Source organism: Pristiophorus japonicus, chromosome 19 (genome assembly GCF_044704955.1).
Source record: "Pristiophorus japonicus isolate sPriJap1 chromosome 19, sPriJap1.hap1, whole genome shotgun sequence".
In the NCBI taxonomy this organism is placed as follows: domain Eukaryota; kingdom Metazoa; phylum Chordata; class Chondrichthyes; family Pristiophoridae; genus Pristiophorus; species Pristiophorus japonicus.
The window spans coordinates 81,471,385-81,494,920 of record NC_091995.1 but is presented as its reverse complement, the minus strand read 5'-3'; the positions used below and the strand labels follow the sequence as shown (position 1 = coordinate 81,494,920).

The 23,536-nt window shown below is 45.9% G+C and overlaps 1 protein-coding gene across 2 annotated transcripts; it reads right to left on the bottom strand.

The window, feature by feature from the left end:
• Positions 1-3,221: 3,221 nt before the first annotated feature.
• On the bottom strand, positions 3,222-22,739 carry LOC139230505 (ciliary microtubule inner protein 4). 2 transcript variants are annotated; one of them, XM_070862331.1, is made up of 7 exons: positions 22,634-22,731; positions 22,511-22,534; positions 20,048-20,149; positions 15,465-15,940; positions 13,057-13,201; positions 7,330-7,440; positions 3,222-3,375 (listed from the first exon to the last, which is right to left on the bottom strand). In XM_070862331.1, the coding sequence occupies exons 1-7, from the start codon at positions 22,659-22,661 to the stop codon at positions 3,293-3,295; spliced, it is 969 nt and encodes a 322-aa protein (XP_070718432.1). In that variant the 5' UTR covers positions 22,662-22,731; the 3' UTR covers positions 3,222-3,292. The 2 variants fall into 2 exon arrangements, with proteins under 2 accessions (XP_070718432.1, XP_070718433.1); XM_070862332.1 differs by lacking the exon at positions 22,511-22,534 and having other exon boundaries at positions 22,634-22,739.
• Positions 22,740-23,536: the final 797 nt, after the last annotated feature.

Sequence of the window (23,536 nt, the reverse complement as noted above, 5' to 3'; positions counted from 1 at the left end):
CCAAGAAGATGGTGGAATAAGCAAAAAAGTAGCAGACAAAATTCAATGTTAGTAATGTGGTGGTATATTTTGGTGAAGAAACTAAAGTAATCATTATATTTTTATGGGGGGAGGGGGGGGATGATGCGAGAAAGACTTGCGTTTATATAGCACCTTTCACGACCCCCGGACATCTCAAAGCACTTTACAGCCAAAAGTATTTTTCAAGTGTAGTCACTGTTGTAATGTGAGAAATTGAGGGATTGAGGGTTATGGTACAAAACCCATTAAAAGCAGCGCCTCAAGTGGATATGGCCTTAAAAAAATCTACAGGCATACTGCGTTATAGCAAGAGGTACAGAATATAAAACTTAAAACGGAATAGTGAATCTACATTAAACTTTAGCAAGACCACATTTGGAGGCCATGTGCCATTTTGGGCTCCACGCTCGAGGTAAGTAAGGATGTTGAGGTAACGGTGAGGTGCAACACACATTCGCTGGTATGCTGTCTGGTATAAGGAAATATGAACAAAGATATTAAAAAATTGGTGCTGTTGTCATTAGAACAGTGGCGATTAAGGGATAATTTCAAAGAATATTACAGCACCGAAGGAAGCCATTCATCCAGTCAGGCCTGTGCTGGCTCTTTGAAAGAGCTGTCCAATTTAATTCCACACCCCAACTTTTTTGCCCATAACCCTGCAAATTAGTTTTCTTCAAGTACATATCCAATTGGTTTTTAAACGTTCCTATGGAATCTAATCCCTTCACCTTCAGGTAGTATTTTCCAGATCTCAACATCCCTTGTGAAGCCATTTCTCCTCTAGTTTTTCTACCAATTATATTAAATCTGGGACCTCTGGTTACCGACCCACTTGCCAGAGGCAATATTTTCTCCCTACTTGCTCTATCAAAACCCTTCATAATGTTGAACACTTCTATTCGGTCTCCTCTCAACCTTCTCTGCTCCAAGGAGAACAATCCCAGCTTCTCCAATTGCTCCACATAACTGAAGTCCCTCATCCCTGGAATCATCTGGTAAACCTCCTCTGTACCCTCTTCAGAGTCTTGACACCTTCCTAAAGTGTGGTGCCCAGAATTTGACACTATTTACAAAGCGAAGTATCCCATACGCTTTCTTAACCATCTTATCAACAATTTGTGAATATGCACCCCACTCTCTTGGCGTGTCAGTGGGTAGCACTCTCGCCTCTGAGTCCAAAGGTTGTGGGTTCAAGTCCCACTCCTGGGACTGGAGCACGTAAATCTAGGTTGACACTCCCAGTGCAGTGCTGAGGGAGTGCTGCACTGTCGGAGCTGCTGTCTTTCGGATGAGAAGTTAACCCGAGGCCCCGTCTGCTCTCTCAGGTGGACGTAAAAGATTCCGTGGCACTATTTTGATGAAGAACAGGGGAGTTATCCCTGGTGTCCTGGCCAATATTTACGCCTCAATCAACAAAACAAAAAAAACAGATTATCTGGTCATTATCACATTGCTGTTTGTGAGAGCTTGCTGTGCGGAAATTGGCTGCTGCGTCTTTCACATTACAACAGTGACTACACTCCAAAAATATTTCATTAGCTGTAACCCACTTGAAGACGTCCAGTGGTCATGAAAGCGGTTATAAAAATGCAAGTCTTTCTTTTCTTCTATTCTTGCACCCCCTCAAAATAGTAGCATTTAGATTATAATGTCTCTCCATATTGTTTCTTCCAAAGTGCATAACTTCACACTTGCTAGAATTTTTTTTTTTAAGCTATTAAGGGATGGAACAGGTTAGAAAGAACAGACTATGCTCCGTAGTTGAGGGGACCAGAATGAGAGAACATGAAAATAAGATTAACTGCAAGAGATTTAGGACAGGAAGCGGGAGCAGCTTTTTGCACAGAGGGTTGCGAGATTGGGCAGTGCACTACCAGAGTTAGTGAGTGAAGAGTGACCATGACAACTGTTAAGAATAGGTTAGCTAGAGGGTTAAAGGAAAAGGTGGAATAATGGGATATGGAACCAGGACAAGCGCATCAGACCAGGCTTGGTGCTAATGTGGAGGAGAAAGACTAGCATGGACTGATTGGACCTTGGTTCCATGTTGTAATTTCTGCAGGAGTTGAATGAATCACACTATAATTGACCTCAATAATGCATCAGTAAAACAGCTCACAATCAGCAGGGCAAGTGGCAAATTTAACACTGCAGCTGAAAAATATAATCAGGATTTTAAAGATTATCTGGTCATTATCACATTACTGTGTGTGGGAGCTTGCTGTGTGCAAATTGGCTGCCACGTCTTCCACATTACAACAGTGACTACACTCCAAAAGTACTTCATTAGCTGTAACCCGCTTTAAGGGTAAAGATCCGCCAACGAACGTACTTGCTTGAATGTAAAGTTTACTGTTAGTAACCGAATTGGAGATCACCTTTAAAGCTGACGCTTTCACAATCTCCAGTGACAAAGGCTTGTAACTATAACAAAATTGTGCACACAATCCTTTGAACTCCTTCACATGGGCCGCACCCAATGGGTCGGTGTCTAACAGTGCAATAAGAACTTAATAGGAGCAGGCCATTCGGCCCCTTGAGCCTGCTGAAAGTTAACTCTGTTTCTCTCTCCACACCTGCTGAGTGTTGCCAGCATTTTCTGTTTTTATTTCTAATTTTAACATTGTTGGGTAACTCAATTCTGGAGCCAGATGATCTTGGCTTTGTGATATACCAGGAGGGATCGAGACAGACTTTCATCCTTACAACGTGTATTTATATAGCGCCTTTAACATAGTAAAATGTCCCAAGGTACTTCACAGGAGCGTTAGAAGACAAAACAAATAAATTTGACACTGAGCCACACAAGAAGAAATTACAGCAGATGACAGAAAGCTTGGTCAAAGAGGTAGGTTTTAAGGAGTGTCTTAAAGGAAGAAAGAGAGGCAGAGAGGTTTAGGCAGGAAGTTCCAGAGATTAGGGCCCAGGCAGCTGAAGGCATGGCAACCGATGGTTGAGCAGTAGGGGAATGGAGGACCAGACCTTAGGGGGACGTGGGAGGACAACAGGGGGCCTCAGGATCTAGGCCTCAGTCATGTATCTCCTGGATGTTCAATGGATATAGGAATGTGGATTTGTGCCACACCAGATGTCCTCTGGCCAACAGAGACCAACTTCCGTGGGTGATTAACTGTCACTCTCATTTCTAACTTAAAATTGCACTCATTCAAAATTATAGGAGACGACATCACTGGGAATTCTTTTTATATTGCAGAAGATAGACAAAAGATGAGCAATTTTATTTCATTGTTTTTTGTCCTCGGTATTTCTAGGCATTCTCCAACCTCTTCTCCAGCTGCTTTAGTGCTTTCTTCATTTTCCGATGAACGATGTTCATCTCAACCCAACGACCTTAAATAACAACACAAGAATATAACATAAGAAATAGGAGCAGGGGGTAGGCCATTTGGCCCCTCGAGCCTGCTCCGCCATTCAATAAGATCATGGCTGATCTTCGACCTCAACTCCACTTTCCTGCCAACTCCCCATAACCCTCAACTCCCTTTCCCCCCCATAACCCTCAACTTGTTTTCCAGACACTCTTGCTAGCATCAAGAGGCAAACGTGAATAATTATCCTCAATCTATATATTTTTTTTAAATGCGGGAAGCCGGGGAGGGGGGGGGGGGTTTCCCTATTCAAATATCTCTTCAACTTACCGACAGCCTTTGCCCCTGCTATCCGTCCCGAGAATAGGAAGCTCACTGCCAGAATTGGTGGGTTTGTCTATGTCCCAGAGTCCTGCCGGGGCAGCACTTTGAAGACCAAGGGGGTTGGCCATTATTCACTCAGCCCCGGCCTGAGGCTGATCCCAAAGTGAAGTTCATTGGGCCTGGAATCTGGGCCTGCTGTGTCGCTGGGAGGTTTCATTCAGAAGCAATCCGGGATTCTGTACCTTCATTTGGTTTGATTGATTGTCACTGGCTGCTGTCTGTGTTTATAGGAATCTGTAATGTTTCTATCATTGAGTTTTGGGCTTATTTTCTTTTTTTGGTGATTGGATAGAAATCTCCAGTTGGGTTTTTTGGTGTTTAATGTAAATGAGATGTTTCTAATTCGGCACGGGCTCGATGGGCCGAATGGCCTTCTTCCATGCTGTAATCATTCTATGATTTCAGTGTTCCCTTCCGAGTGACCAAGAGATGAGTTAACAGCAGCCTGGGGACACTCTCTCACCATTCCTAGGAGGCAAACTGCCAGTACTCCACTCAACTTATCCCCAGTCAAACAGCTGAGACCGCTGAACTGCCCGTGTCAGGTGAAAGACTCGGAAACGGGGCCTGATCGCTCCACTTGGTGCATTGTTTAAGGCATTGTGGAGACAAAAGAAAAACACTGCAGATGCTGGAAATCTGAACTAAAAAAGAACAAATGCTGGAAAAGCTCAGCAGGTCAGGTAGGTAGGTGGGAAGAGAAACCGAGTAAATGTTTCAGGTCTGTGATCTTTCGTCAGAACTGGAGGAAGTTCGAGATTGCAGCTTTTCAGCAAGTAGCGGGCCGGGAAAAAGAACAAAGGGAAGGTCTGAGATAGGGCGGACAGCAGGTGAGATTAAAAGGACAACAGGAATCATGTGTCCACCAGTAGGAGCAAATTCTAGATTTAGGTTTTTGGCTGGGGGTACAATTTGGGAGGATATGCAATTTGATTTAGCAGCAAGAATAGGAAGCAAGAATGGTAGACTGATACAGTACAGAAGGAGGCCATTCGGCCCATCGTAACTTTGAAAGAGCGACCAATTAGTCCTACTCCCCCGCTCTTTCCCCATATCCCTGCAAAATGTTCCCCTTCAATATTTATCCAATTCCCCCTTGAAAGTTATTATTTAATCTGCTTCCCAATCAAATCTGTGTAAAAAAAAAAATGTTTTTAATTCTCATCGCCCCTCTGGTTCTTTTGTCAATTACCTTAAATCTGTGTCCTCTGGTTATCGACCATTCTGCCAGTGGAAACTCTTAGTTACTCTATCAAAACTCTTCAAGATTTTGAACGCCTCCATTAAATCTCCCCTTAACCTTCCCTGCTCCAACAGGAATAGTAATCTTATAAGTGTGTGGTTTTACTCGAGTTTTATTCAGAACTCAGTCAGACATCCCACTCTGGCTCAGGGATCTCTGCCACAGTCCTTGCTCAGTGACTTATGTTTTCCTCCTCAGTTACGGGTAGGAACAACAACTGGCATTTAGAGAGCGCCTTTAACATAATAAAACGTCCCAAGGCGCTTCGTAGGAGCATGATCAAACAAAATTTGACACCGAGCCACAGGAGGGGATATCAGGACAGTGGTCAAAGAGGTAGGTTTTTAAGGAGCGTACTAAAGGAGGAGGGGTAGATTGGCAGAAAGGTTTAGGGAGGGAATTCCAGAGCCTCGGGTCTCGGCAGCTGAAGGCATGGCCGCCAATGGTCGAGCGATTAGGATCGGGGAAGTGCAAGGGGCCAGAATTGGAGAAGCGCAGAGATCTCGGAGGGCTGGAGGAAATGACTGAGGTAGTGAGGGTGAGGCCACGGAGGGATTTGAAAACACGGATGAGAATTTAAAAATACTTAATTCATTCACCCTTCGCCTTCCAGTTTCCCGATGATTCCAGCTGAGATCATCAGTTGACTGGAATGGGAGCCACTCAATGAAGCAGAAGCGGGATACGAGGGTGGGGGTGGGAGGGTGGGCGGGGGGTAGGGGGAGGAGCTACTCCCTTAAGAGTTCTGACGAATGATTATTGACCTGAAACATCAGCCACCCTGCCTTCCTCTCTCCACAGATGCTGCCTAACCTGTTGAGTGTTTGCAGCATGTTTTTTTTTCCAGATTATCCAGCAACAGCGATATTTTGCTCTTTGCTTCCTTGATGGTTTAGATGGAAAGACACCATCGCTAAGCCAGAGACTTCCCAGGTGCAACTCCCACTGTCCCCTAATCTTTGCTGGCCCAGCCAGTTTCATCTGAGGCAGCAGCAGGAGCGTCACCATTGGTACAGCCGCCTAGGCTTGGGACATAGTATCAAGGCCAGAGCCCCTTGCTCCTAACGAACCAAGAACACCTGCGGAAGACTCCCGTCAAGACTCATGTGAAGAATGGGCACTTGAGGGAGGTCCAGGGGGTGGAGGTGACTGTTGCCTGTCGTAACAAAGCCCAACAATGGGTTAATTTCCTTCTGGGGAGGGAAGGGATACAATTGGTAAGGAGAAATGACTGCCTCCTTCCACCACCCCATCAAGTTTAATCATTCAGCTCCTAACAGATTGTATTTTTAATTTTATTCGTTCACGGGATGTGGGCGTCGCTGGCAAGGCCGGCATTTATTGCCCATCCCTAATTGCCCTTGAGAAGGTGGTGGTGAGCCGCCGCCTTGAACTGCTGCAGTCCTGGTGGTGAAGGTGCTCCCACAGAGTGCTGACTTTGTTGTAGCGGTTTGGTACAACTGAGTGGCTCGCTGGGCCATCTCAGTGCAGGTAATAAGTCAGCCACATTGCGGTGGGTCTGGAGTCACATATAGGCCGGATTTCCTTCCCTAAAAAGGACATCGGTGAACCAGTCGGGTTTTTCCTGACAATCCGGTAGTTTCATGGTCATAGAAACATAGAAAATAGGTGCAGGAGTAGGCCATTCGGCCCTTCGAGCCTGCACCGCCATTCAATGAGTTCATGGCTGAACATGCAACTTCAGTACCCCATTCCTGCTTTCTCACCATACCCCTTGATTCCCCTAGTAGTAAGGACTTCATCTAACTCCTTTTTGAATATATTTAGTGAATTGGCCTCAACAACTTTCTGTGGTAGAGAATTCCACAGGTTCACCACTCTCTGGGTGAAGAAATTCCTCCTCATCTCGGTCCTAAATGGCTTCCCCCTTATCCTTAGACTGTGTCCCCTGGTTCTGGACTTCCCCAACATTGGGAACATTCTTCCTGCATCTAACCTGTCTAACCCCATCAGAATTTTAAACGTTTCTATGAAGTCCCCTCTCATTCTTCTGAACTCTAGTGAATACAAGCCCAGTTGATCCAGTCTTTCTTGATAGGTCAGTCCCGCCATCCCGGGAATCAGTCTGGTGAACCTTCGCTGCACTCCCTCAATAGCAAGAATGTCCTTCCTCTACTGACACTAGCATTTTATTCCAGATTCATTTAATTAACTGAATTTAAATTCCTCAGCTGCCATGGTGGGATTTTGAACTCACGTCACTGGATTATTAGTCCAGGAACTCTATCGCTAGTCCAGCAACATAACCGCTATACAAGTTTATCATTGACAAGACACCTGGAAACAGGGAATCACATTGGGAGCAACTGGTAAGAAGTTTTAATATACCCAATTCATCGGTTGTTCTGCCGTGCCAATGTTCCGGATCGAATTTAGAGCGGTGGACCACCTCCTTTGTGTAAGTATCTTGTGACTCACTCTTCCATCCACCTGAAAAACCTGGCATCACAAAATGCAGCATTCACTTCATTTCACCACCCATACAGGAAGAATTTTACTCTGTACAGTTCATGCGCCTTATGCTCAACTTGCAAAAATACACGGCAATTGAGTAACTCATCAGAAATTCACCTTCCCACTAAAATTGACATCAGGGTAGATGCACAGCGATGCACATTGTTTTTTTAAACTCCTTTTTTAAACTAACAGTTCTGTTCTCACCGACCCTTTCTGCTCCAAAACATTAGCCCTGAATTCGCGGCCTCTACGGGTGAACGAGGTGCACATGCGCCCGTAGGGGACCCGCAAGTTCCGGGTTTAGGCATGCACGGCACATGTGCCTAAACCTGGAACTTCCGATCGGTCAAGAATACTCGTGACAGATCGCACGCATCCCGAAGAAAAGGGCCTCCGCGGGAGGAGAGTTGGGCTATTTGTCCAGTGAATACTCTTGAAATTTTTACGACTGATTAAAGCAGGCGTAAAGCCTGCTTTTATCAGTGTAAGACTTTAAAGCAGAAAAAAAAAATTTCAATAATTTAAACATTTAAAAACCTGAGAAATAAGGTAAGTTTATTTTTAAATCCATTAAAATATGTAAATTTATTTTTCATAAAATAAAATTGTTTTAATTAATTAAATTCCATTTTAATTAATTTTAAATATGTGTTGTTTTTTAAAAAAATATATATATTTTTTTTTAAGCTGTGTGTTTTGGGGGTATTCCCATTCATCATAGGCGGTCCCTCGAACGAGGATGACTTGCTTCCACCAGAGTTCACACATGGTTCAATGAAGGACCCGATGTTCCAGTCCTGAGCTCCAGGGTGGAAGATGCCTGTGCGTGGATTTTTTTAACGTGGGGTGACCGTTGCACACCAGCCACCACACGGGGCTTGACAGAGCTCGGTCTTTATCCAGTAGCAAAGGTTGAATCAGGACGACTGGAGACCTGCTCTGCTGCACGGACCTAGTGAGCACACATATCGCAGTGTGGGCTGGGCCCGTGCTGCCCCTGGGCCCTCGGCGCTTCTGGGCCCCGAACCCTCATTCGCTGCACCTCTGCCCGCGATGTTCCAGGGCCCGGCGCTCCAGCTCTATTTATAGTCCCGACCTGCGGTGGTGTTCTCACACAGGTCGGGGCGGCCCACGATGTAAACTCCATCAACATTACATTAAGTTGTCCCATTCATACTCACGATGATTCCACACATACGGAACTCACCACAAGTATGAATGGGAATACTCCTAACTCTGATTGGTTGGACGGGCTCACGTGATTCCAGGGGCAGGTGCAAAGCACCCAATTCCCTGGGATATGTGGGACTCTATGCTGGCATTCGCAAAGAGGCCCAGAACCACAAGTCCCCGAACCACCAGATAGTTTTGTAGAAATTTTTCTGGTCGGAGGTATCCGCCCGCAGGAAGTCTCCGACGGCAATTTCTGGGCCATTGAGTTCAAAATCTTTGCTCTCTCTCCTTTATAAATCCCTCCATGGCTGCACCCTATCCTATCTCTGCAGCCCTACATCACTCTGATTTGCTGTGTCTCCCTCTCACCACTTCCCTCTTGTCATGTATGTAACACCACTACAATACTGTATATACTTAAGCAATGCACACCTTGACCACAGGGGGTGAACTTCTGGGAGACACTCCTTACCTGGTCATCCAGGTATATAAAGGGAGGAGCCACGTAGGGTCATCACTCCTTGGTTCTGTGAATAAAGGTTCAAGTCATAGGGTGACCTTGTCCATGGAATGTGCCTCGTGTGGGTTTTGTGCCATTGAATAAGGGTATCACCTCCCCCCCCCCAAAGTCTTATTGGGATCATAGGTTAAGTCTTTCAGGTGGTCCACGCTCCCTCGTGGAGCGCCGCATTTGGGGCTCTGGTTGCTGAGCCTTGGCGTGAGTGTCTGTCACCTGTGGTGATTCCGGCCTGTCCGGGCTGACCGCCGGGACTGTGCATGCTGCTGAATGTTCTTGTTGCTCGTTCACTGGCGGTGGTGTGAGTACCATCTCATGATCTTCCTCGGGTTCCTCGGTGTCCATGCTGAACCTTTTTTTTTTTAATTTTGTCCAGATGCTTACGGCATATCTGCCCATTAAGTTTAACCATGATGACCCTGTTCCCTTCTTTGGCTATTACAGTGCCCTCAAGCCATTTGGGCCCCACGGCGTGATTGAGGACAAATATAGGGTCATTTATTTCTATACATCTCCCCTTTGAATTTCGGTCATGGTACTCGTTTTGGGACTTGCCCTCAACTATGTCGATCAGGATTCGGTGAATGAATGAGGGAGAACAGAGTTTTGAGTGTTCGTTTCATAAGATCACGGGACCCCCGTGAGCGAGTGCAGTCGGGACCTATAGGCCAGCAGGCGGCGCGATAGGCGGCATTGAAGGGAGGGTCCTTGAATCCTGAGCATGCCTTGTCTAATGATTTGGACCGCACGTTCCGCCTGGCCATTGGAGGCCGGCTTGAACGGTGCTGTCCTGACATGATTGATGTCATTGCCCGACATGAACTCCCGTAATTCGTAGCTCGTGAAACATGGGCTATTATCGCGAACAAGGATGTCCGGCAAGCCGTGGGTTGCAAAGACCGCATGTAGACTCTCCACAGTGGTGGATGTCGTGCACGAATTCAAAATGATGCACTCGATCCATTTCGAGTACGCATCTACCACAATGAGAAACATTTTTCCCATGAACGGGCCCACGTAGTCTACGTGAATACGTGACCATGGCCTGCTGGGCTAGGGCCACGGGCTGAGCGGGGCCTCCCTAGAGGCATTACCATGCTGGGCACACATCGTGCACCTGCGAACAGAGTGTTCCAGGTCTGAATCAATTCCCGGCCACCAACATGTGACCGGGCAATGACCTTCTTCAGCACGATGCCTGGATGCTCGCTGTGGTGTTCCCTGATGAATGCCATCCTGCCCCTCTGGGGCATGACTACCCGGCTGCCCCATAGTAGGCAGTCGGCTTGGTTGGAGAGCTCATTCACCCAGTCGCTGAATTCAACGGGCGAGATGATGCCCTCTCTCAGCAAACGGTCCAATTCTCTCTCAATTTTCTCCCGCATCACATACGGCACCATTCTGGCTTTATGGTGCACTGGTCTGGCGTCCGGGGTGATGCGTATCACTACTTTTGTACCTTTGAACGTCCCGACACCGGGTTAGAATAGTGACTCAAATTGTTGTAGGACTTGTGAGTACGAACTTCGCTCCACAGATGACATTGCGTGCACATCCCCCCCATTTCCAGTTCATCTCAGCTAACCAGCTCTTCCCCAACAGTGCGGGACCATTGCCCGGGACAATCCAGAGTGGCAGCCATTGTGTGTGACCGCCAACATTGCACTGCCTAGCACTGGAATTATTTTTTTGGTGTACATCCGTAGTTGTGTCTCAATGCGTTCTAGTTTGGGTCTACTGGCTTTGAGTGGCCATAGCTTTTCAAATTGTTGAATGCTCATGAGTGATTGGCTGACCCCCGTGTCCAGCTCCATGCGTACAGGGATGCCGTTTAATAAAATCTTCATCATCATTGGTGGCGTTTTGGTATATGAGCTGTGAATGTTTGCCACATGAACCCGCTGAACTTCAGCGTCCATTGATTTGCCCCAAGAGTCATCCTGCATCACAGACCCCTCTTCTGGTCCATCCGCCTCGTAAATTAGCCTGGATGCAGGCTTCCTGCACATTCGAGCTAAGTGGCCACTGAGGTTGCAATTTCTGCAGACAAATTGTTGAAACCTGCAAGTCCTGGCAGAGTGTTTGCCCCCACACCTCCAGCATGAGCTGAGATTCCCATTGTTGTGAACAAAGGAGCTATGACCCGGCATTCCTCGCTGATTGTCCCTTTGACTGCTCGAGTACCCTGTTAGTGGGTGTCAATGGCCCCATCCCGCATTGTACACTGTGATGGCGTAAATGTCTGTTCAGCCTGCCATTGTCTCTGTTGAAAACCTACTCTGGAGTCTATTGCTGCCTGGGGTGTGTCAAACTGCCCTTGCCTGCTTGCGGGGCCGAGTCGCGTTTATGATATTGACTCCCTGATCCCCCGCGTTGGAGGCAGAATTGCACGCGTATATTATTTTGGTTTCCTCCTCCCCTGGCATGAAAGTCTGAGCCATTCACGCCGTCGCTTTCAAAGTCAAGTCCTTGGTCTCAATTAACTTTCGGAAAATCCCCGCATGACGATGCCCTCAATAAAGAAGTCCCTTAACATCTCCCCGCTGCAGGCATCTGTGAACTTAAAGGCTGGCCAGACGCCGGAGGTCTGCAACGAAGTCCAGTATGCTCTGTTCTTCCAGACGTCGGTGGGTATAGAATCTGTGTCGGACCATGTGTATGCTGCTCGCCGGTTTGAGGTGCTCACTGCTTAGTTTGCTGAGCTCTTCAAAGGTTTTGTCCGCCGGCTTTTCGGGTGCTAGTAGGTCCTTCAGGAGCGCGTAAATCTTAGGTCCACAGCTGGTCAGCAGATGGGCCCTTCGCTTGTCGGCCGCTGCATCTCCCAGCCATTCTATCGTGACAAAACTCTGCTGGAGCTTCTCAATGAAATCATCCCAGTCCTCACCAACACAGTACCATTCCTCTGTGCTACCGGTGGCCATTCTCGTGGGTCGTTGATTCCCGTTTCTCGTCACCAATGTAATGCCCTTACTCAATGGCACAAAACCCACACAAGGCACATTCTATGGACAAGGTCACACTATGACCTGAACCTTTAGTCACAGGACCAAGGAGTGATGACCCTGCGTGGGACCTCCCTTTATATACCTGGATGACCAGGTAAGGAGTATCTCCCATAAGTTCACCCCTGTGATCAAGGTGTGCATTGCTTAAGTATATACAGTATTGCAATGGTGTTACATAGAGGTTACATACATGACACCTCTGGTCCACAAGTGACAGGGCCTTCAACTGCCTCAGCCTGCCCTGCCCAACTCCTTCCCTAAACCGTTCCGTCTTGCCAGTTCTCTCCCAACTTTCCGAAGCGACCACACAACCCACCCAGTCATCCCTCCGTTCTCTTTCACTACCACTCTCCCAGTAAAGCACCTTGGGATGTTTACCATATAAATACAAATAGTTTGCCGAGTCATCAGGGCACAATTATAAAGAAAGAACTTGCATTTATTTGGGCCTTTCATGACCTCAGGACGTCCCAAAGTGCTTTACAGCCAACAAAGTACCTTATGCAGGAACTTGATATTTCCCCCTCCTCTTTAACTGAATTACTTACATTCATGTTTCGGCAAGAATGAAGTGCATGCTTTAAGTGTATAATGCATTTGCTTCATGGGTTCTTTGCTTAAGAATTCATGGTGACACGTTGCTATTAAGAACCAGTTGGTTTATTTGCAAAGGTTTATCAATCACACTACACATTACCAGTTCATCTACCAGGCTCACAACCACCTGCCTCGTCGTGGGTCCCCCGAACCCAACTGGTTGGGGTTTTATTGAGTTTTGTGAGCATCACGTGACTGGTTAAGCCACTTCCAACTCAACAGCTCTACAAGCCTGTGAGCATTCTCACAGGTGCATACATTACAAAGTGATTATTTTGTCAGTCCTTTAGCAAAAATTGGCAGTACCTGGAAAGACGTTACATCGGAGAGGAAATCCTATCTTTTCATACCAGTCTCGATTATCAGTTACGCTCTCCTGTGGCTGCACTTTGGAACACTCAGCATCTGAGCTCTTTGATGACAGTTCTTTTTGATTCAAAAACTTCTTAACCTTCAGAGAAACAACAATAAAAAGCAGGCCACGGTGAACAGATAAATCTAGTTAGACATTACTTTCCCCTCCAATTTTCTCTTGGGAGGCATGGAGGTATGTGGGGTACGGCTCCATTGGTACTAGTACCTTACGCAAGTGACCAATCTTCACGCGTGAAGCCAGGGAATGTCTGCAGCCTTTACCCCAAGGGACATCACAACTGAGCCAATCCAGACCTCATTTAATGTCTATATTCACCTGTGGGAGGGGGTTGCTCACCGAGACCAGCTAACTCAGTGCAGAGCAGGACGATGGCCTACCTGTGCTGAGTCAAGGCTCCCAAGTTCCCGAATGCTCTTTTACTTAAATGCTGCTTTTGTAATTTCCTCATGCAATTGTCTGCTGATTAAAAACCAGAAACAGTCTTAAAATGTACAGAAGATATAAAGACTTGCATTTATATAGCACCTTTCACAACCACTGGATGTCTCAAAGCGCTTTACAGCTAATGAAGTACTTTTGGAGTGTAGTTACTGTTGTAATGTGGGAAACGCGGCAGCCAATTTGCGCACAGCAAGCTCCCACAAACAGCAATGTGAGAATGACCAGTTAATCTGTTTTTGTTATGTTGATTGAGAGATAAATATTGGCCCCAGGACACCGGGGATAACTCCCTTTGCTCTTCTTTGAAATAGTGCCATGGGATCTTTTACATCCACCTGAGAGGGCAGATGGAGCCTCGGTTTAACGTCTCATCCGAAAGACGGCACCTTGGACAGTGTAGCACTCCCTCAGCACTGCACTGGAAGAGTCAGCCTAGATTTGTGTGCTCAAGTCCCTGGAGTGGGGTTTGAACCCACAACCTTCTGACTCAGAGGCGAGTGTGCTGCCCACTGAGCCACAGCTGACACTATCACACAGAAGTATCACAATTGTGATGTAGCTTAACGAAAGTCTTATTTCATAGGTACTTGTTGGAAAGACAAAGACAAACAGACAGAGAGAGTGAGAAAATGAGAAAAAAAAGAGACAAAAAATATTCCCTGGTACAGAACAGCTTCCCAGTAAAAGTAGTTGATAATTAATTCCTTCCAATAAAGGTGCGAAATAAATTAACTAGCAATGGATTGGAGATTTACAGGGACAGCTGCTGTCTAATCTGAGCAAATGCTATAAAGAATGTAATGATTTTCTGTCCGCTATGGGAAAGGAAGATGTTCTCCTGAACATGGCAGGTCATGGTTCAATACTGGAGGTTTCGTATGTATTCTACAATTTAGCTTAGTTACCTTTGAGGGTCTGGGAATACTTATGCAGAGCTTTCCCTCATACATAACCTTCTTGGGGTGAAGGAGGGGAGTTATGTTTGGAGGAGTTTAAAATCATGAAGGGTTTAGAAAGTGAATAAAAAGAAACTGTTTTCAATGGCTGAAGGCTGAGGGCTCAGATTTAAGGTGATTGGCAAAAGAACCAGAGGCGATGCGAGGCAAAAATTTTTCACACAACGGGATTTGGAATGCACTGCCTAATAGGGCGATGGATAGATTCAGTAGTAGCCTTCAAAAGGGAATTGGATAAATATTGGAGAAAAAATAGCAGGGGTATAGGGAAAGAGCGGGGGAGTGGGACTGACTGGAGTGCTCTTTGAAAGAGCCGCCACAGACCCGATGGGCCAAATTTTTTTTTAATTTATTAGTTCCTGAAATGTGGGTGCTGCTGGCAAGGCCGGCATTTATTGCCCATCCCTAGGACCTCCTTGTGCGCTGTACTATTGCCCACATTGTTCGCATGCCCGATAAGATACTCCCAAAGCAAGCGCTCTACTTGGAACTCCTACAAAGCAAGCAAGCCCCAGGTGGGCATCACCACCGACACCTGGGAATCCCTGGCCAAAGACCATCCAAAGTGGAGGAAGAGCATCTGGGAGGGCGCTGAGCACCTCGAGTCTCGTCGCCGAGTGCATGCAGAAAACAAGCACAGGCAGCGGAAGGAGCGTGCGGCAAACCAGTCCCACCTGTGACAGAGACTGTAATTACCGTATTGGACTGTTCAGTCACCTGAGAACTCACTTTTTGAGTGGAAGCAAGTCTTCCTCGATTTCAAGGGGTTGCCTATGATGATGACTATTCTATGATTTTATTCTACGAGACAAGTCACATTAGGGAGAGTAGACGAAAGGAAGAGAAAATAAAGAAAGAGAGGGGAGAGAAAAGGTTTGAGAGTTTGGACAATTGGGATTTACTGTGTTACAAGTAGAAGACAAGTGTTCTTTGTTACTAACCTCGTCGTTGGTTAGGACCTCATCGACAACTTGGCTCCCAAACTTATGTCTGATATTTTGAGGAATTACAAATTCCTCTTCTCGGCTGGGAACTCTCTCTGGAGTCTCACACACTGATGATTGCATGCCAGACATCTCTCCTTGCGCAGGGAATATTTCATTGTCGATTTGCCCCTCCCTGCTTTTTCCATCGGGGCTGAGGGCCAGTGCTTCATGATGGTACCTTGGGTCTGGCTTGCCATCACATGGCGAGACACTTTTGGTATCCAGTCTGGTGGCACTTGCCTTCTTGCCGTTTTCTTGTTTTAGCCTCAACACTCTCTCGGATTCAAGGCAGCTCCACGGTGCCACTTTAGGAGTGCCTACTGGTTCTCTGCTAAGGTTACACCTGCTTGGTGGCAACTGAGGCGCTGGTTGCTGACAAGGCTGGGCTTGGGCATCACTGGACTTAAACAGTGGTTGGTCCTCTGACAGCCCTGAAATTTAGAAGAATAATTTAGGAACTGGGTGGCACTGAGTTACGCAATTTCTTTTCAACAGAGGAAACGAGAGTTGAATTTTTTTTTTAAATTCACTCACAGGATGTGGATGTCGCTGGCAAGGCCGACATTTATGGCCCATCCCTAATTGCCCTTGAGGTGGTGTTGGCGGCTTGACAAATGAATGGCTTGCTCAGAGGGCACTTAAGAGTCAACCACATTGCTGTGGGTCTGGAATCACATGGGGAAGGAGCGAATGGCCTACTCCTACACCTATTTTCTATGTTTCTATAGGCCAGACCGGAAGATTTCTTTCCCCAAAAAAGGACTTCAGTGAACCAGATGGGGTTTTTTTTAATAATAATCCGGTAGTTTCACGGTCACCATTACGGATACTAGCTTTTTAATTGAACTTAAAATTCCCCAGCTGCTGTGAACTCGTGCCTGCAGATCATTAGTCCAGGTCTCCGGATTACTAGTCCAGTAACATAACCATTATGCTACCGTTCCCTATAATTATATTATTGATTGACTGATTCTCTTTTTCTGTCCTTGGCCAAATGTGAATTTCTTGTCTCCTAATCGGAGTTTGACCAGTCTAAAACAGTCACCCCCCCCTCCCAGGGAAAAGTGCCCAATGCAAGCCAGTGGGGAGCACTTGATTTGTGCCACATCAGAGAGTAAAGCTCCCTCTACACTGTCCCATCAAATACTCCCAAGCTCTATGCTGCATACGACCCACATTAAAACTGACCTACCAGAGCAAGTACCTCATGGCATTTTCGTGCACTGGAGGACTTGGACATAAGGTTCGAAATAGCGCCATGGGATCTTTTTCATCCATCCGAACAGGTGCCTCGGTTTAACGTCTCATCTGAAAGACAGCACCTCCGACAGAGCAGCACTCCCTCAGTACTGCCCTGGGAGTGTCAGCCTAGATTTGTGTGCTCAAGTCTCTGGAGCAGGACTTGTACCCACAATCTTCTGACTCAGAGGCGAGTGTGCTACCCACTGAGCCAAGACTGGGAATTAAACATACAGGGGTATCTGACAATTCGGAAAGATAGACAAGAAGGGAAAGGAGATGGGGTAGCTCTGTTAATAAAGGATGATATCAGGGCAGTTGTGAGAGACGATATTGGCTCTAATGAACAAAATGTTGAATCATTGTGGGTGGAGATTAGAGATAGTAAGGGGAAAAAGTCACTGGTGGGCGTAGTTTATAGGCCCCCAAATAATAACTTCACGGTGGGGTGGGCAATAATCAAGGAAATAATGGAGGCATGTGAAAAAGGAACGGCAATAATCATGGGGGATTTTAACCTACATATCGATTGGTCAACTCAAATCGCACGGGGTAGCCTGGAGGAGGAATTCATAGAATGCATACGGGATTGTTTCTTAGAACAGTATGTTACAGAACTTACAAGGGAGCAAGCTATCTTAGATCTGGTCCTGTGTAATGAGACAGGAATAATAAACGATCTCCTAGTAAAAGATCCTCTCAGAATGACTGATCACAGTACGGTTGAATTTGTAATACAGATTGAAGGTGAGGAAGTAGTGTCTCAAACGAGCATACTATGCTTAAACAAAGGGGACTACAGTGGGATGAGGGCAGAGTTGGCTAAAGTAGACTGGAAACACAGACTAAACGGTGGCACAATTGAGGAACAGTGGAGGACTTTTAAGGAGCTCTTTCATAGTGCTCAACAAAAATATATTCCAATGAAAAAAAAGGGCGGTAAGAGAAGGGATAACCAGCCGTGGATAACCAGGGAAATTAAGGAGAGTATCAAATTAAAAACCAATGTGTATAAAGTGGCCAAGGTAAGTGGGAAAATAGAAGATTGGGAAAATTTTAAACGACAGCAAAGAATGACTAAGAAAGCAATAAAGAAAGGAAAGATAGATTACGAAGGTAAACTTGCGCAAAACATAAAAACGGATAGTAAAAGCTTTTACAGATATATAAAACAGAAAAGAGTGACTAAAGTAAATGTTGGTCCCTTAGAAGATGAGAAGGGGGATTTAATAATGGGAAATGTGGAAATGGCTGAGACCTTAAACAATTATTTTGCTTCGGTCTTCACAGTGGAAGACACAAAAACCATGCCAAAAATTGCTGGTCACAGGAATGTGGGAAGGGAGGACCTGGAGACAATCACTATCACTAGGGGGGTAGTGCTGGACAGGCTAATGGGACTCAAGGTAGACAAGTCCCCTGGTCCTGATGAAATGCATCCCAGGGTATTAAAAGAGATGGCGGAAGTTATAATCTACCAAAATTCTCTGGACTCTGGGGAGGTACCAGTGGATTGGAAAGCAGCTAATGTAACGCCTCTGTTTAAAAAAGGGGGCAGACAAAAGGCCGGTTAGTTTAACATCTATAGTGGGGAAAATGCTTGAAACTATTAAGGAAGAAATAGCGGGACATCTTGATAGGAATAGTGCAATCAAGCAGACGCAACATGGATTCATGAAGGAGAAATCATGTTTAACTAATTTACTGGAATTCCTTGAGGATATAATGAGCATGGTGGATAGAGGTGTACCAATGGATATGGTGTATTTAGATTTCCAAAAGGCATTCGATAAGGTGCCACACAAAAGGTTACTGCAGAAGATAAAGGTACGCGGGGTCAGTGGAAATGTATTAGCATGGATAGAGAATTGGCTGGCTAACAGAAAGCAGAGAGTCGGGATAAATGGGTCCTTTTCGGGTTGGAAATCAGTGGTTAGTGGTGTGCCACAGGGATCGATGCTGGGACCACAACTGCTTACAATATACATAGATGATCTGGAAGAGGGGACAGAGTGTAGTGTAACAAAATTTGCAGATGACACAAAGATTAGTGGGAAAGCGGGTTGTGTAGAGGACACAGAGAGCCTGCAAAGAGATTTCGATAGGTTAAGCGAATGGGCTAAGGTTTGGCAGATGGAATACAATGTAGGAAAGTGTGAGGTCATCCACCTTGGAAAATAAAAAGGGAATACTATTTGAATGGGGAGAAATTACAACATGCTGCAGTGCAGAGGGACCTGGGGGTCCTTGTGCATGAATCCCAAAAAGTTAGTTTGCAGATGCAGCAGGTAATCAGGAAGGCGAATGGAATGTTGGCCTTCATTGCGAGAGGGATGGAGTACAAAAACAGGGAGGTCCTTCTGCAACTGTACAGGGTATTGGTGAGGCCGCACCTGGAGTACTGCGTGCAGTTTTGGTCGCCTTACTTAAGGAAGGATATACTGGCTTTGGAGGGGGTACAGAGACGATTCAGTAGGCTGATTCCGGAGATGAGGGGGTTACCTTATGATGATAGATTGAGTAGACTGGGTCTTTACTCGTTGGAGTTCAGAAGGATGAGGGGTGATCTTATAGAAATATTTAAAATAATCAAAGGGATAGACAAGATAGAGGCAGAGGGGTTGTTTCCACTGGTCGGGGAGACTAGAACTAGGGGGCACAGCCTCAAAATACGGGGGAGCCAATTTAAAACCGAGTTGAGAAGGAATTTCTTCTCCCAAAGGGTTGTGAATGTGTGGAATTCTCTGCCCAAGGAAGCAGTTGAGGCTAGCTCATTGAATGTATTCAAATCACAAATAGATAGATTTTTAACTAATAAGGGAATTAAGAGTTATGGGGAGCGGGCGGGTAAGTGGAGCTGAGTCCACGGCCAGATCAGCCATGATCTTGTTGAATGCGGAGCAGGCTCGAGGGGCTAGATGGCTTTCTCCTATTCCTAATTCTTTTGTTCTTATGTTATGTTCTTATGAGCCACGACTGGCCAGCACAAGGAGGAGCCACTGATCCAAGATCCTATGGAAAGGTAACTGGACTGCAACAAAATTGAAATTGGAAATTCAACTGCATGTTTGAGTGTGAGTGAGGGTGAGGGTGTGAGAGCACGCGCGCAAGTGTGCGCAAGCAGTCGTGTGCAATAGTGGAAGGAAAAATTCAGGATGAAAAAGATTAAAACACTCCCTGATGTGGCACAATGGTGCTCCAACCCGTTGTAAAATGAAGGCGTGCAGCATCACAAGACAAATACAATGGCAGCCTTACAAATCCAGCTGTAAATCATTGCGGTTTATGCAGTTCTTTACCTTGGTAGAAACCTTTGCTATCCAAAGTAGTGCCAAAGAGGGATCGCCCAGGGAATCTCAGGCCCTTTTTTGTCAGTGAGTCTTCGGTGTCCTGCAGATGAGCTAGAAAAAAATACACCCTATTTTTGAAAGAAAAAAACTCTTCTAAAAGTTAATAGCTGTAGGGAGAAAAATCCTTGAAATTAAATTACTAGCCTTCATGTGCGCTTATCTTTAATGACCGCGTCCTATTGAAGAGTAATTCTTAAATGAAGGGCTCTCCACACAGCATAAATTACTGCCATTTCAATTAACACAATCACAAGGCATACCCGATATCTATCAGATGCCATATTTTACCCATATATTGATTTTTTTTTAAATTCATTCACAAGATGTGGGCATCACTGGCAAGGCCAGTATTTATTGCCCATCCCCAATTGCCCTTGAGAAGAAGGTGATGGTGAGCCGCCACCTTAAACCGCTGCAGTCCTTGTGGTAAAGGTACTCACACAGTGCTCTTATGGAGGAAGTTCCAGGATTTTGACCCAGCAACGATGAAGGAACGGTGATATATTTCCAAGTCAGGATGGTGTGTAGCTTGGAGGAGAACTTGTAGGTGATGGTGTTCCCATGCACCTGCTGCCATAAGAACATAAGAAATAAGAGCAGGAGTAGGCCATTTGGCCCCTTGAGCCTGCTCCGCCATTTAATATCATGGCTGATCTGATCATGGACTCCATTCCCCTTCCCTACCCGCTTCCCATAACCCTTTATTCCCTTAGCTCAAAAATCTGTTCATCTCCACCTCAAATATATTTAATGACCCAGCCTCCACAGCTCTCTGGGGCAGATAATTCTACAGATTTACAACCCTCCGAGGGAAGATGTTCCTCCTCATCAGTTTTAAATGGCGGCCCCTTATTCTGAGACTATGTCCCTTAGTTTTAGTTTCCCCTATGAGTGGAAAAATCCTCTCTGCATACACCTTGTCGAGCCCCTCATTATCTTGTATGTTTCGATAAGATCACCTCTCATTCTTCTGAACGCCAATGAGCACAGGCCCAACCTATCTTCATCAGTCGACCCCCTCATCTCCGGAATCAACCGAGTGAACCTTTTCTGAACAGCCTCCAATGCAAGTATATTCTTCCTTAAATACGGGGACCAAAACTGTACGCAGTACTCTAGATGTGGCCTCACCAATACCCTGTACAGTTGTAGCAGGACTTCTCTGGTTTTATACTCCATCCCCCTTGCAAATCTTGTCCTTCCAGGTGGCAGGGATTGCAGCTTTGGGAGATACTGTCGAAGAAGCTTTGGGGAGTTGCTGCATTGCATCTGCACACTGCAGACAGGTCGTAATAATGTTTTCCACCCTTTGCAACAGCTAGATATAATTAAGAGGGAGCATAAATAGGATTTGTAAGAGCATAAGAAATAGGAGCAGGAGGAGGCCCCTCCAGCCTGCTCCGCCATTCAATGTGATCATGGCTGAACTAGTGTGTTCCTTCTTCTTTTTACCTGGGGTGGGGGTGGGCAGGATTATTTATCTTCATTCGCAAGTTGGGGCTGCCACGCTGTCCGGGGGCCGTCACTCGCCACTCCTTTTATGGCCCCGACCTGCCGCTGGTGGTCTCTCGCAGGTTGGGGCCGCCATGCTGTCCAGGGGCCGCCGCTCGGTGACCTTTTATGTGACACTGTGTCAAATGCCTTCTGGAAGTCCAAATACACCACACCCACTGGTTCCCCTTTATCCACCCAAGACCTAGCTCTGTCAAGCCCGTGTAGTGGCTGGTGTGCAACAGCCACCACACGTTAAAATAATCCACGCACAGGCATCTTCCACCCTTCAATATGTAGTTCGGGCTCTGGAATATTAGGTCCTTTATTGAAACACCTGTGAACTCATCCCTTTTTGGCGTGGAAGCAAGTCACTCTCACTTCGAGGGACTGCCTATGATGATGATTATCTTCATTGGCTCGTCCTTTCTGATTTCTCCTGTTTACCAAGTTATGGAGATTTCACAATGTGATGATGGTGTTGTGATTAGTCGATGACTGTTGGATTTGGTCCACAGGAAGATATTTCTCAGTAGATGAAATGTTAGGTGGCGGAGGCTTCTCCATATTCGATTTCCTTTGCAGTTTCCTTTTATCACCACCTCTTTTCCTGACCTTAGAATTGGGTACTGATAAAACATGCCTCTTTTCTTTCACAAATGCGAGTGGCCTCCGTATAATTCCAGTAATTTCCGTTTCTATTTCAAATGTAATTTACATTTGTTGCACAACTGCTCACCCTCTCTCTTACAGAACTTCAAACTGCAATATTGAGCCGCCCCTTCAATCTCCCCTTCCTTTTACTATCTTACAGGGCGGATTTTTCACCTGTGGTGTTGCTGAAACCCCGATTGTAAAAGCTAAGTTAAAGGCCCATCAACGAGCTCCAAGCAAGAAAGGAAAATTTTAAAAAGTTGTTACCTGCCAATTTGATTATTTCAGAAGCTGCAAAAAGAAAATTTTTAAAAAGTATTTAATTTTTGCATTTTTAAAGATTTTAAACGTTTTGTATTTGCGGGATTTCAGGGCTGTGAAATGACCAACCTTGAAACTGAGGACATTCAGGATCCATTGTAACTCCGGTTGAAATAGACCTGCGCCTCCGGTCTGTCTAACCTGGCTGTAGTTAAAGTGTGTTTGTCCTGTTGCCAATCAGCATTTTCGCTACATGCGCTCCACCAACCGGCTGCGAGTTAGCCAGTCAGGTGACGTACAAAGTATCCTCAGTTACCAGGGTAACTCAGATACACATTCTATGAAAGTGCACCACTACCAGGATGTAAATCACACAAGGCGTTAAAGGGGCCGTCCTTCTTAGGGGCTATTGCAACAGTAGTTACCATTAACGCTGTCAATTCACAAAAAGGGTAACGGTTGTGAAATGTCACATTTCTCTCCAGCACTTTTAGACTTCTTTCATATGGTGGCAGCAAAGCGAATCAAATGTCAATATCTAAGTCAGATATCCAGGCCAAAGCTTCCAGTGTAACAGTGCAGATATCTTGTAGGCCGCCTGCAAATTTCCTGAGGGCAGTGCTCCAGTTTCGGATTAAGTAAGCTCCACAATCACATGATGGGGATGCTTTAATCTTCCATCGCAGAAGGTGGCAGCATCTACCATGACCGGTTCTGAGGTGGATGATGGTTATCCACTGTTTGCGAGGAAGGTTTAATCCTACAGGTTGTACTGTGGGGTCCTCTATAAGGAATCTATTTCATATGTCACAGTTCTTCCAAGCATTTCACGATCGGTCATCAAGGCTGAGGGGCGAACAGTGGAAGGGCTTCAGCAACGGTCCAAAAAGGCCTCCTAGATTTGAGACGAGTTGGTGGTAGGTCTTTGCTGGTGTAACGGTTGTATTCTCTGGAGACTGCGTATTCGCGGCGTAGGAGTGGTGGTGCAATGTTTGCAAGCACGGGCGGCCAAGGTGTTGGTGTCGATAAAAA